This window comes from Rana temporaria, chromosome 3, assembly GCF_905171775.1.
Source record: "Rana temporaria chromosome 3, aRanTem1.1, whole genome shotgun sequence".
Lineage (NCBI taxonomy): Eukaryota > Metazoa > Chordata > Amphibia > Anura > Ranidae > Rana > Rana temporaria.
Window position 1 is genome coordinate 382,793,833 of NC_053491.1, and position 14,918 is coordinate 382,808,750.

Consider the following 14,918-nt stretch of genomic DNA (forward strand, 5'->3'; position numbering starts at 1 on the left):
AAAATGCTTGAAATACAGTATCTCACAAAAGTGAGTACAACACTAATTTTTGTAAATATATTTTATATTCTCTTTTCATGCGACAACACTGAAGAAATTACACTTTCTACAATGTAAAGTAGTGAGTGTACAGCTTGTATAACAGTGTAAATTTGCTGTTCCCTCAAAAAAAAAAAAAACACACAGCCATTCATGTCTAAACCGCTGGCAACAAAACTGAGCCATTAGCCACCCCCCCCCCCCGCGTCATGCAACTCGTTAATGTTACAAGGTCTCAGGTGTGAATAGGGAGCAGGTATGTAAAATTTGGTGTTCTCGCTCTCACTCTCTCATACGGGACACTGAAAGTTCAACATGGCACCTCATGGCAAAGAAGGAGGATCTGAAACAAACAAAAAAAAGCTGCTCTGCATAAAGATGGCCTAGGCTATAAGCAGATTGCCAAGACCCTGAAACTGAGCTGCAGCATGGTGGCCAAGACCATACAGCAGTTTAACAGGACAGGTTCCACTCAGAACAGACCTCACCATGGTCAGTCAGATGAGTGCACATGCTCTGCATCATATCCAGAGGTTGTCTTTGGGAAATAGACAAGTGCTGCCAGCATTGCTGCAGAGGTTGACGGTTGGGGGGGTGAGCCCGTCAGTGGGCCATAGGCCGCACACTGCATCAAATTGGTCTGCATGGCTGTTGTCCCAGAAGAAAGCCTCTTCTAAAGATGATGTACAAGAAAGCCTGCAAACAGTTTGCTAAAGACAAGTAGACTAACAACATGGATTACTGGAACCATGTCCTGTGGTGTGATGAGACCAAGATAAACTTAATTGGTTCAGATGGTGTCAAGCGTGTGGGGCGGCAAACATGTGACAAGTGCGTCTTGACTACAGTCAAGCCTGGTGGGCGTGTCATGGTCTGGGGCTGCATGAGTGCTGCTGGCACTGGGGAGCTACAGTTCAATGAGGGAACCATGAATGCAAATATGTACTCTGACATACTGAAGCAGCACACGATACCCTCCCCCCCTTCAGAGACTGGGCTGCAGGGCAGTATTCCAACGTGATAACGACCTCAAACACACCTCCAAGATGACCACTACCTTGCTAAAGAAGCTGAGGGTAAAGGTGATGGACAGGCCAAGCATGTCTCCAGACCTAAACTATATTGAGCATCTGTGGGGCATCCTCAAATGGAAGGTAGAGGAGCGCAAGATCTGTAACATTCACCAGCTCTGTGATGTCATCATGGAGGAAAGGAAGAGGACTCCAGTGGCAACCTGTGAAGCTTTGGTGAACTCCATGCCCAAGAGGGTTAAGTCAGTGTTGTAAAAGAATGGTGGTCTAACAAAATATTGACACTTTGGGCCCAATTTGGACATTTTCACTTCGGGGTGTACTCACTTTTGTTGCCAGCTGTTTAGACATGAATGACTGTGTGTTGAGTTATTTTAAGGGGACAGCAAATGTACAGTTATACAAGCTGTACACCAACTACTTTACATTGTACCAAAGTGCAATTTCTTCAGTATTGTCACATGAAAAGATTAGGGTTGTCCCGATACCACTTTTTTAGGACTGAGTACAAGTACCGATACTTTTTTTTATGTACTCGCCGATACCGATACTTTTTTTTAAATGTGTCCCCAAATGCAGCCATGTCCCCCCACATATGCAGCCATGTCCCCAAACAAATTGCAGCCATGTTCCCAAACAAATTGCAGCCATGTCCCCAAACATATTGCAGCCATGTCCCCAAACATATTGCAGCCATGTCCCCAAACATATTGCAGCCATGTCCCCCATATACGCAGCCATGTCCCCCACATATCCAGCCATGTCCCCCGTACCTAAATGATTCCGCCGCCACGTTAATCACCGCGCGGGGAACATTACAGTCAGCTTTCGTTTGAATAAGCTGTTTTCCCTGCCGCGCTGTGTATAGAGACACTCCCCCTTGCTCGCGATTGGACAGATCCAGTATTCAATTTAGGCATCGGGGGTATTTGCGGGAGTACAAGTACTCCCGCAAATACTCGGTATCGGTACCGATACTGGTATTGGGACAACCCTAGAAAATATATAATAAAATATTTACAAAAATGTGCAGGGTGTACTCACTTTTGTGAGATACTGTATGTCACGCTGCGTGTAACGCATTTATATAAAATATACAAGTTTAACTTTTTGAATTAAAGTACAGAAATAAAATTTACTTTTTGTTGATATTCTAATTTTATGATATGCACCTGTTCATTGAGGGCAACCAATACAGATACTGCTAGCGAGTCTTGAGGAAATAAGCAGCTGGATCTTGATATAAGTGTCAGTCAAAGTAGTGAAGGAAAAAAATAAAAATAATTGGTTTAGAAAACTTCTCTGGAGGAGAAGAGGTCCATTGCCTAGAGAGACACTTGCAAAAGTGGTGAGCCCCACAGAATGTGTGGGGGGGGGGGGGGGGGGGGGGGAATCATTCCCAGCAAGGCTTTTCCCAGTATGCAATCACCCAGAGGAAACTGCATAAAACCCATTGTTCACGATTACAAATCCTGTTTCCTGTACAATTAGGATTACTCTATAATGAAAGCTGAATTCCAGACAGACATATAGTAAAAACAAATAAAAAACACACAAAGTAATGCAGCTCTGGAATCATTAATACATCACTAAATGCATTATTTAAAAAAAGTAGTCTGGCCAAAGCTTTTTTGGCCATACTTCTACATACTTCTCCTACAGATCAAAGCAGTGCAGTTCATTCTGCTCTCCTGTGTTCCTTTTTTAGCTGAAGCCCTCTGTCGGGTGACAAAAAGAGCCTGAGGAATTCCCTCCCACCCCTCCACAGCGCTGAAGGGGAGAGCAGCTGACTTACAGTCTCGGCTCTATGCTAAGAGAGGGGAGGGGGAAATCTGAGCAATTAGTGTTTGATCACTCAGTTCTCACTAGAGTCAGAGGGGGAGACAGATGCAGGATTGAATCGATACTGCACCCACCAAGAGGAGTATACATATTTATATTTTTTCTTAAATCCTGAATTTCTCTTAACTTAAACTTGACCTGGCATTAGCCTTCTGCAGTCCCCTATATAGCATGGCTGGGAGGGGAGAGAAAGAAGAAGTCAATTCATGTGCTGAAAAGAGGAGAAAGCAGAGTAATAAAGATGAGCTTTTTTTTTTCTATAGTATTTCTCTGTTCATCGTCCAGTCAAAAGCGGGTGTGGAGGTGGATGCATGATGGCAGCGACTCAGAAGTGGTTTGAATAATTCTGGCTATCAGACTGAGGACATATGTGGGCAATATTAAAAAAAAAAAAAAAAAAAAAAGTAAGGTGGCAGAAACCTCTGGATTGATGGTGAATATTGCTGCAAAATCTGATTTTATTTAACAGACTGTTCATTTTCATCTCATTTTTGGATGGCGTTTTGCTCGAATCCCTTTCATAGCAATCAAAACTTGACAGGGGTTCTAATCCTTCCTTAGGTCATCCAAATATGTACAGAAAAATCTCACAACAATATGCACTTGACTGAAAGCAGGCCATAGTTCATAATTCTATCACCATCAAAACCATTCAACATCACTAACATTGTTGTTTCTTTGGAGTGAAGGATACAAAAAAAAAAAAAAAAAAAAAGGATTAAATAAGACCGTTTAAAGCACCTGCAGCGGTTATTTTTCTTTATTACAGTAAGCAAAAAAATAAAAGCAAGCAAAGCAAAAATAGTTAAGAAAAATACATGTCAAGCTTTTTAAGTACAAGCTCCAATTTTAAACTTCGCCCTACGATTGTGACAAGTTAAATAAACATTCTCACCATTTTAAATATAATTTTTTTCCAGCAATGTTGCTATGGTTCTTTATATATATATATGGGTATCGTAAAAGGGGGATATGTATTTTAAGGCCTCAAAAATATCCAAATTGTTGGTGAGGCCAGCAGGTAAATGAAAAAACAAAACAAAGAAACCTAAAATGATAAAAATATACCCAAAAAAACCCAAGCTGGGGCCTCATGCACAAAATACATTCATTGCTTAAAGCAAGTTTCATGAAATTCAAAAACAAATCATCACCACCACTGAGCATTGTAAGGATTAGAAAAGCTAGTTTAAATTGTTATATTCTAAGCTAGACTAATTATGTGCAAGTTTTGTGCATTTAGGAGGCGGCTCGATGTACATTGAGAATAGTCATGAAAATGTTGCTGGTTTTGTGTGGTGGGGGGGAAAATCATCACCTCAACTTCAAGTTTGTACAATGAATTACTGCGATTCCAAAAGTGCTTTAGTGGAAGTGAAAATCTTTAAGGCCCCTTCGGAACTTTTGTGGGTAGCTCAGAATTAACAGGTGGTATTTTGAGTGTTAACAAGCACTGCATCACGGCAGGTCAATTATTTGGCCGATGCATCTCAATGCTTAAAATTTATGGACATGACTCTTGTGTAAAGCAGCCCAACATGATGTACGCTGCCCTCCTCTGTGCATTGGAGTGTCATTCTAAATAAATGGCATCTCAATGCACCACAGGACTTACCAAAAGTATTGCCTTTACACACACATGAACTTTAATGGCATCCCAGTCTTAATTTGTAGGGTTCAATATGGAGTTGGCCCACCCTTTACAGCTATAACAGCTTCAACTCTTCTGGGAAGGCTGTCCACTGGTGTGCAGTCATGTTAGAACAGGAAGAGACCAATCCCAACCTCGGAAAAACAACCCCACACCATAATCCCCCCCTCACCAAATGATTTAAACCAGTGCACAAAGCAAGGTCCATAAAGACATGAATGAGCGAGTTAGGGGTGGAGGAACTTTACTGGCCCGCATCCTGATTTCAACCTGATAGAACACCTTTAGGATGAATTAGAACAGAGATTGAGAGCCAGGCCTTCTCGTCCCACATCAGTGCCTGACCTCACAAATGCGCTTCTGAAAGAATCGTCAAACATTCCCATAGACACACTCCTAAACCTCGTGGACAGCCTTCCCAGAAGAGTTGAAGCTCAATATTGAACCCTACGAACTAAGACACCATTAAAGTTCATGTGTGTGTAAAGGGAGTCCCAATACTTTTGGTAATATAGTGTATATCAGTCTTCTGGTGCATTGAGATGCCATTCATTTAGAATATCAATTTAAATATCTGAAGTAGCCCCAAAAGGTGAAATATTAGTATTGATGCTGCTGTGTTAACTTACCCACCTGTTCTCTCAAGTCTTTGAGACTCCTCTAGCAAGATGTCTGCAGTGAGGTCCCAGCTGGTTTGTACTTTGTTGGGGAGTCTGACTCCCCATATTAAAAACACAACACTCCCCAGCAGATACATTCAAGGCTGGCAACACTGTAGAAGAAATCACACTGTTGCAGTTCAATGTCCAATAAAGTATGGGGTAGTTTGGAGTCATCTGATCCTTCAAGAAGTAAGCTCTATTTGTTAGTCACCTGGTGCCAAGAACATGTACATTTTTGAATGTTTCTTTAGATGCAGAAATTAGGAATTCCTAAGGGCAGAATAGGCAAGTATGCTAAAACATGAAAAGAGAACTAGTCATGACTGGACTTTGCATATTCAGCCTCAAATAATATCTAAGGATTTATGTGGGGTAGGAGAGCATGTTCTCAAAAGCTTTGCCAGTGTTCAGTCACCTGAAGGTAAGAGCCGATAACCCAGCATCTATAAGAACTCAGCCTGAGGCCTGTACAATGCTTATTTTTTTTCTAAATTGGATAGGGTGGAAATGGTCAAACCTTTTTTTTGTTATCTTTTTTCTAAATCAAAATTTCACTTAATTTCCTGTCCTGTAAACACTTTCCAAATATAAAGTAGGAGGAAATATCTTCAAAATGAGGCAAGTGCTCTCCTAGAGTGTTCCCATTGGAATATTTTTACTCTATTCCAGTTTAGAGAACAACTCAAAAAAGTCAGACTTTTTGCGGTTAAAGATTAATATTAGCAATAAATGGCTCCCACTATCAAAAATAAAAAATATTTGGAAGGAGGTACTTTCTTAAAGTGGATGTAAACCCTTTCCTATACCCAGTGAAGTGAAAAGCCTCAGATGATACACAGGGATTAAACAAATCTCCCTACATAGGTTTTATATGTATATCTGCAGCTTGCTATATTCTTTAGAAAATGCACATTGTGTTAGAGATTTTTTTCTTCCTGTTCAGCACTGGGTTTGGATTCTTGCCATACATGGTGTGACCACTGATTGGAGGAAAGGCACCCCCCCACTCCACATAGGCAAAAGGAAGGAAAGAATGTGCAGAGTTCTGCTGTGAATAGAACAGCTCTCTGCTAATTTATAGCACCCACCCCGACACAAATTTCAGGCCGATTTTATCTCAGTTGTCAGAAGTTATTATGTTGATAACAGAAGAACGGAGCAGCAGAAAGACACATGACTTGGTGCTTTGGAGAAAGATAAGAAAACACTACAGATATGTGTGCTAAGGTCAATTTTCATGAATCAGGTTTACATCCACTTTAAGTTTTCCTCTTACAGGCTAGGGGATGCTCACTATCATTCAAGCCATTTTCTGTGGGTCCAAGGCATCGTGGACACATCTCCTGGGAGCACGTCATCACATTGCCCCAGGCTCACAGCACAATACCTCAGAACAAATGCTTCATGGACTTAATGTCAGATGAACTACCCAGCACCAGAGAAGAAGAAGTGAAGAGTAAGCAGACCCAGTGCGTCACTTGACATCACGTGAGAAGTCGTCTTAAATTTTTTTTTAAAAAAAATGGTATGTAGTATATCACAACTATATTCGGTGGTGGGTCTGAAATTGGTCTTTATGCTTTTTCTTTTTGATGAATTGCCAAGTGGCTCACTAAGTGAAAATAAGCACAGAGCGGCATGACCAGTGTTGGTCATCGTCCAGTCAGCAAGCACATTCCCCATATTGGATACTGACAGGTTACCTTTATCAACTTCCTAAAAGCTAAATTACTTTTAAATGTGTGCTGAATTTGACAGCTTTTTAGGAGTAGAGATTTAGAGAAGGGGCTGTCAGTCCAGACACTATGACAACCATGGTCCTTTTTACTTTTCATCCACTTGAGCATCAATCAGATCAAATGGAGCATATTACTTAAATTAAAATTAGCCCACTTATTTATAGAGCCCGAAATAACTTGTGCCATGCCTATCTGACTGAACTGGCTACCCATAATCCCACACCCTCCCTCCACTCATCAGAGAAAGGAAAACTACATGTGCCTAGAGGTGCTAAATCTTTTGGATTTTGTGCATTCCATCATGTAGCACCAACAATATGGATTTAATAGCTATCCATTGTCCAGGAAGCACCCTCACTGGATGTATTTAGGCAGATTCAAGGAGGCATCTATTCACCCAGCCTAATAGCAACCCCTGACAAACCTCTTTGGAGCTCCCAACTCCAATTTAGTAAATGCTTGGTGTCCCCAGGAAGAAAAGTGCTATTGAAATAAATCTACACAATGCATCACAGCGAGGTCTGGAACACCTATACACTACACTATATTTTCTCCAATGTTTGGTTTGCCCTTAAATACTTAGGAAGGGGAAAGAGGGTTTCAAACATAAGCTGATATTTTTGCAAACCAGTAGTTTAAACCATAAACATATTGTGATTCTTTAATGAAAGGTCCAAAGTACATACTGCTGAATTATTTGTTCTTAAGTATACAAGGCCTTCAAACGCACTCCATACGCTGCATGAGGTGAAGAGTATTTATTAAACAGTATAGAACATGATCAAAAGCCAAGAAAATGCTAGTTCTCATTCAATGTTCTAAATAAGAAAGCTAAAAAAAAAAATCTTATTTAATCTTCAAGTTCAAACAATCCCTACAATCAAGAGGAAGTTGTTCTATATCTTTTGTAAACAAGGTATATGTTCTAGAATTAAGATCTGTGATTCATTCCGTCGAATGATCCTTAAATACCCCTGTGCTTTTGCAGACAGTGGTATGTTCCAAACTTTGGAAAAAGTTAGCAGAGACATTGGGGCATTCTGTCTAACCGAGGCTGTTCTCTCTCAAGCGTCACTGCATTTCCCCACAGTTAAAATAAAAAATTATGGATGAACTGGCAGAAAAAAAAAAAAGAAAGAAAAAAAAAATAAAAGGTGAGAGGCAAACGGTGCTGACAATCTCCAGTTCCATCAATGCAGTAGATCTTTAATTGACTGGTTGTCTGAAGCTTCAAAGGCACTTAGTCCATCAGGTCCTTTCACATTCTTGTCAGCTCCCTGCAGGAATACAAAAAGGGAGAGAACAGTTAAGTGACCAGAAACCTACCTGGCAAAAATAAATAAAATTTACAGCTGAATTCCAAAAAAATAAATAAAAAAATCTTAGCACAGTAATAACGAAAATAAAAAAAAGCTAATTTTGCTGCATTACATGCCGTCAACCTGGAGCTGCTCCTTGTAGTGGTTATTTTCCACCACTAGAGGTCCTCAGTCTTAATTATGACATCATTCAACCTACTTCTCCTGAACCCAGGCAGTTATGTACCTTCCTTCTGGCTTTTAAAATGGCACTGGCCTCCAAAGTTTTGTGATTGTTTAGGGAAAGGGAGATTCCAGTTACTGTGAATGATTTCCAGGATTTGATTGTGTGTGTGTGTGTGTGTGCGATTGTTGTGCGTGTGATTGTGTGTGTTTGTGTGTGTAAGGGTTACAATGACACTGATCATAAATGTTGAGGGATTGTTGGGTATGGAAATTAAAGTGCTACTGACTACCAATGAAGACTTGCATTTGGCAAGTGGGTGACTTTTTGAAAGGATAAACCCACTTTAACCAACTCAATACCAGTTTCTTCAGTTACAAAAAAAATAAATAAAATGTTTTTTTTTTTTTTTTTTTTTTTTAGGACAGAAATTAAAATATTTGTTTTCCAAAATATGGTTATTAACCCCTTCCCACCGGCAGCCTTGCAACCCTTTAAGGGCTCTAAACACTGAAAGACGAGCATGTGGCTCAAGTGACCGCTGTGATTGGCTGTCACATGATCAGAAGGTCACAATCGCTAGTATGCATCTCAGGAGCTGTCCAGTAACTGCCGTCTACCATGCTGGGAGCACGATCTCAGCAAGGCAAGCGCTTTACACAGGGCTACATATATGCGGCTACTCACTGTGAAGACTCGCACGCCAAGCATGAAGAGGTTGAATACAACCAAAAGACATCTCTAGGTACGGTGTGTGTGTATATATATATATATATATATATATATATATATATATATATATATATATATATATATATTTATTATAAAAGATTTATGTGGGTACAGTGTTGCATGACCAAGTAGCTGTCAGTCACACAGAAAAAGTAAAACCGCACTGAAAAATGGTCCGGAAAAGAAGAAGTGGGCGTAACATGCTTGTATTGATGTAGTTAAATTGTAATGAATACAAAAAGAAATGTTGATGCAGGGATCTCCCCCCACTGCGCTATTGTATTCTGACAGGGGGGACCCCTGTCAGAATTCACTGAGTAAGCCACGGCTGCAGCGGTTGATCGAATGCCGGTTTTCCAGCAGGAATTGTTTGACGGAAGAGAGTGTAATGACAAACTTCTGTTCCAGAGAGAACATAGTAGGGTAGGGCTCAATGAAGAAAATTAATTACTGTATTTATTGGCGCATAACACTCACTTTTTCACCCTACAAATCGGTTGCCAATAGTGTGTGCATGTTATATGCCGATACTGCAATTTGGGCTGCCTCGGAGAGAACGGGGATGGGACGAGTGTCGTCAGATTACATACAGCGAGAATCTCCTGTTTACTCAGCGGCTTCTAATAGGAAGTCCCGTCTCCTGAGCAGACATTGTACCAATGCTCTGTCTAGGAGGCGGGACTTTGTGTTAAGGAGGCCGCTGAATAAACAGGAGATTCTCGCTGTATGTAATCTGACGGCACTCATCCCGCCCCTTCCCTGAGATGGACATTCATCAGGCTGCATTCATGCAAATGGGGAGGTTGAAGATGAGCATTAATCAAGTTGTATTGATGGGCAACAATGGGAATTGATTAAGCTGCATTGATGGGCAATTGTGAAGCTGCAGATGGGCATTGATCAAGCTGCATTGATGGGCACTGACCCTTATTTTGCTTCAAAGTTCTTTATTTAAATTTTTTTGTTTCTTCCTGAAACTTCCCTCTTCAAATGAAGGCAAGTGTTATACGGCTGTGCTTGCTATATGCCGATAAATACAGTATGTTGACAGCACAGAGTTAGGAGCACAATTGATGTCTGGTAGATCAACAGGCATTCTTCTGTACTTACAGCGATTTTAAGGTGCTAAAACATCTTAGAGAAGTGTAAATGAACTGGAAAAACATCACATTTTGTTAAAGAGGTAGGGATCTGCAGAGCAATCCCGAGTTGAATACAGGCAGTCCCTGGGTTACAAACAAGATAGGAGGGGGAGGAAGAGGAAGAGGAAGAGGAGAAGAAGGGAGAGGAAGAGGAAGAGGAGAAGAAGGGAGAGGAAGAGGAAGAGGAGAAGAAGGAAGAGAAGGAAGAGGAGGAAGAGGAGAAGGAGGAAGAGGAGAAGAAGGAGGAAGAGGAGAAGAAGGAGGAAGAGGAAGAGGAGGAAAAAGGAGGACGAGGAAGGAGAGGAGGAAAAAGGAGGAGGAAGAGGAGAAGAAGGAGGAAGAAGAGGAAGGAGGAGAAGAAGGAGGAAGAGGGAGGAAGAGGAGAAAGAGGAGAAAGAGGGAGGAAGAGGAGAAGAAGGAGGAAGAGGGAGGAAGAGGAGAAGAAGGAGGAAGAGGGAGGAAGAGGAGAAGAAGGAGGAAGAGGGAGGAAGAGGAGAAGAAGGAGGAAGAGGGAGGAAGAGGAGAAGAAGGAGGAAGAGGAGAAGAAGGAGGAAGAGGAGAAGAAGGAGGAAGAGGAGAAGAAGGAGGAAGAGGGGAAGGAGGAGGAGAAGGAGGAAGAGGGAGGAAGAGGAGAAAGAGGAGAAAGAGGGAGGAAGAGGAGAAGAAGGAGGAAGAGGGAGGAAGAGGGAGGAAGGAAGAGGGAGGAAGAAGGAGGAAGAGGAAGAGGAAGGAGAAGAAGGAGGAAGAGGAAGAGGAGAAGAAGGAGGAAGAGGAAGAGGAGAAGAAGGAGGAAGAGGAAGAGGAGAAGAAGGAGGAAGAGGAAGAGGAGAAGAAGGAGGAAGAGGAAGAGGAGAAGAAGGAGGAAGAGGAAGAGGAGAAGAAGGAGGAAGAGGAAGAGGAAGAAGAAGGAAGAGGAAGAGGAGAAGGAGGAAAAGGGAGGAGGAAGAGGAAGAGGAGGAGGAGGAGTAAGAGGAGTCCAGTCTGAGCTTTTTGAGCTGGGCTTCTCCTCTGGGACACAGAAGCGCAATTTTTTGCACTCCTGTGACCAGTTTCCAGCAGAGATCAGTCTAAATTGCGCTCTCCGCTGACACCACTAACACCAGTTGAGGCCGCATATCATCCCGACTTCCCAAGTCTAGATCCGTCAGCTGCCTTGATTGATGGCAGTCTCAGCGAGTTACTTTGATGGCAGTCTCAGCGAGTTGCTGAGATGGCCGCTCCCCACCCCTCCACAGCTCATTGCTCCAATGAGTGTGCACAAGAACAGGAGTGATGCCAACTGACAGTCAGCATCGCTCTGCTCCGGAATGAGTGAGAACCGAGCCATCAGCGGTGTTCGGTGGCTCGGTTCTCCGTGCAGAGATGCCGGGGACAGCTGCAGCATCGGTCTGATGCTCCATCCAGAGGCAAGTAGGATTAGCAAAAAAACAAAACAAAAAAAACAAAAAAAAAACAAACATACTTCTCTTTTAAGTCGGAACAGGTATATTTTCTAGGTGTAGCTCAAGCCAAAACAATGTTTTTAAGCTTTTTGAATAGCATACAGAAGGGTTAACACCCCTATAATATTTTTTTCGCTGTCTGTGCCCCATTCAGAAAATTTCACCTCACTTTCTGACCCTATGGCAATTGTATTTGGAAAAATGTGGGTTGTTGTGGAAACAAGGACTGGTGATAAAGCTTTAGTGAAGACACCTTTTTCCCCATAATAACTCTTACTGGAGTAAATTGCCCTTCCTTGGGTAGATTTGCTCTCACTTCCTGTTGTCTCCCTCCGTTTGTATGTCGGATGTTTGTAACCCGGGGACCGCATGTATGTATGTATGCATGCATGCATGCATGCATGCATGCATGTATGCTCAGTCCCCTGCATTTCCTTTTCCTGTGACTGGTGGCCACTACAGTGCCTTGAAAAAGTAGACATACCCCCTGAAAGTTTCCATATTTTGCCATGTTGCAACCAAAAACATAAAAGTTTTTTTTTCGGGATTCTATGTGATTGAACAACACAAAGTGACACATAATTGTGAAGTGGAAGGCAAATGATAAATGGTTTTAAAAATATTTTACAAAGAAATATCTGAAAAGTGTGGCGTGCATTTGTATTCAGCCTCCTTTACTCTGATACCCCAAACTAAAATCTAGTGGAAACCAATTGCCTTCAGAAGTCACCTAATTAGTAAATGGAGTCCATCTGTGTGTAATTTAATCTCAGTATAAATACAGCTGTTCTATGTGAAGCCCTCAGAGGTTTGTTAGAGAACCTTAGTGAACAAACAGCATCCTGAAGGCCAAGGAACACACAAGACATGTCAGGGATAAAAGTTGGAGACTTTTAAAGCAGCGTTAGGGTCTAAATAATAATATCCCAAGCTTTGAACATCTCATGGAGCACTGTTCAATCAATCATCCGAAAATGGAAAGAGTATGGCACAACTGCAAACCTACCAAGACATGGCCGTCCAACTAAACTGACAGGCCAGGCAAGGAGAACATTAGAGAAGCAGCCAAGAAGCCCATGGTAACTCTGGAGGAGCTGCAGAGACCCACAGCTCAGGTGGGAGAATCGGTCTACAGGACAACTATTAGTCGTGCACTCCACAAATCTGGGCTTTATGGAAGTGTGACAAGAAGAAAGCCATAAGAAGTCCCATTTGTGAGAAGCCATGTGGGGGGACACAGCAAACATGTGGAAGAAGGCACTCTGCTCATACAAGACCAAAATGTTAGCATTTTGCTTTAAGGCCAAAAAGTATGTGTGGCAGAAGACATTGCACATCACTATTAGATTATTGCTCTACGGGTTTGTGACAAAACAGGAAAAAATTAGACCAAACATCCTTTTTTTCCCCTCCGTTTGTGAGCTCATAAAACACACGTGAGATATATATATCACAAGATTCATTAAATTATGTTCTTGCTGTATACAATATCTCTAAATTCAGCTACAGATTTGTTTTTTATGAGTTGCAGAAAATACCTTCAAGCACAAATGGAAAAAATAAATAAAATTAAATAACAGCACAAGGGCCAATACCACTTCTATTCTCCTGTGCTATGTGCTCGGTCTGAGGGGTTTTATTGCCTAAAAACACAAGTAATTACAGTTTCTCTCTGCAGTGGGAAATGGGTATTGCGGCCCGGTGTCATTTGTTTATCATTGAACAGACCTCAAAGGGTTTTGATTGCGCTCATAGATCTAATGCTAGCTCTAGAATGTAATAAGTAGAGATTTTCAATTGCCATGCATTTTATACAACCTCACGGAATCAAATAAGAAGAGCAGGGAAGATTTAGCAGGGAAAGACTCAATTTGTACACCGAGGGTCACCATGCATGATCAGTGTTCTAAGGCTTCATGTACACTACAGATCCTAAACTTGATTTTAGGAGCTTTTGGCGTTTTGTTTTTTTGCCAAAGCTCCTAAACTCAACTCCATAAAAGCCTGTGTGTCCATGTACACATAGGCTTTTAACATTGTTTAGGAGCTGTTGCGGTTAGAGGAGGTCCAACCTCCCTCCCTTGAACACAGAAGAATCGCGGTCAGGGTAGGAATTTTTTTTTTACCGTTGGCTGCGGGACACTGCAAAACATAGCAAAATTGTGGCACAACTGCACTTTCCTGTGGCACATCACGGCCAAGTGAACATGAAGCCTTAGGGGATTTCTACTGGGCTTTTTCCCAGCTGCCCATGGGTAGCTGCCAGCAAATAACCCCATAGGTAGAACACTGCAACACCTGTTCCCCTCGTGGTCTCTGGGCTCATCTTTCTCCTCTGTGAGCCTCACACCACTGGAAAGCGGATAGAATGGGTGAACTCACATTCACAGATATCCTTAAAGGGCCAGTTGTATCTGTAAGACTAACATTTTAACCAGAGCTTTTTTTCTCTCTCAGAAAATAATGGGGGAGGCAAAATTGCAGTAACAACAGTGGGAGGATCAGGGATGTACAGGAGTGCACTGTGTACAGGGCACAGAGGTGCCCTATACAGAGTGCAGAGTTCAGGGCTGCGCTGTGTAGGGTTGAGAATTGGGCTACAGAGTGCATAGTATAGGGGTGTGCTATGTAGGGTTGAGGACAGGATTCTGCCACTTCTGGCTGAGTGAGAACCCTCTTTCCATAGCGTATGTGCAGTAAAAAGATACACACTTCATGCGTGCATTGGAATACCTGTGTTGCACAGAAGTAAATAAAAAAAAAAATCATCATTTAAATATAATTCCAAGGTGATGTGCTGTAAACATGTCTATGCGATGCTCAATTACAATTCTGGGTATAGTAGTGTCTCTGTTTTATGCACAAATCTCATGCCCCGTACACACATACGGGTTTCCAGGCATACTTTTTACCGCCAGGAAACCCGAGAACTGGCTCGGCAGCTTTTTCCCCCTACACACAGCCGGTTTTCCTGGCAGGAAAACTGCCATGAGAGCTTAGGCCGGGAAACCCGGCCCTGTGTATGCTCCACCACAGATTCTCATAGGAAAACTGCCGGGAAGAAGACCGCCGGGAAACGCAGCAGAAAAAAAAAAAAAAGGAAGAACATGTTCTCATTTTTCCTGCCGGGATTCCTGGCGGTTTTCCTGTTGGGAA

At 42.1% G+C, this 14,918-nt stretch overlaps 1 protein-coding gene across 1 annotated transcript in view; it reads right to left on the minus strand.

Annotated features, from left to right (window-relative positions):
• Nucleotides 1-7,707: 7,707 nt before the first annotated feature.
• Nucleotides 7,708-14,918, minus strand: part of MTPN (myotrophin) — a 76,390-nt gene continuing 69,179 nt past the window's right edge. The window contains exon 4 of the mRNA XM_040345680.1: nucleotides 7,708-8,241. Within this exon, the coding sequence (XP_040201614.1) occupies nucleotides 8,155-8,241 (87 nt within the window). The 3' untranslated portion in view covers nucleotides 7,708-8,154. The remainder of the gene's footprint in view (nucleotides 8,242-14,918) is intronic.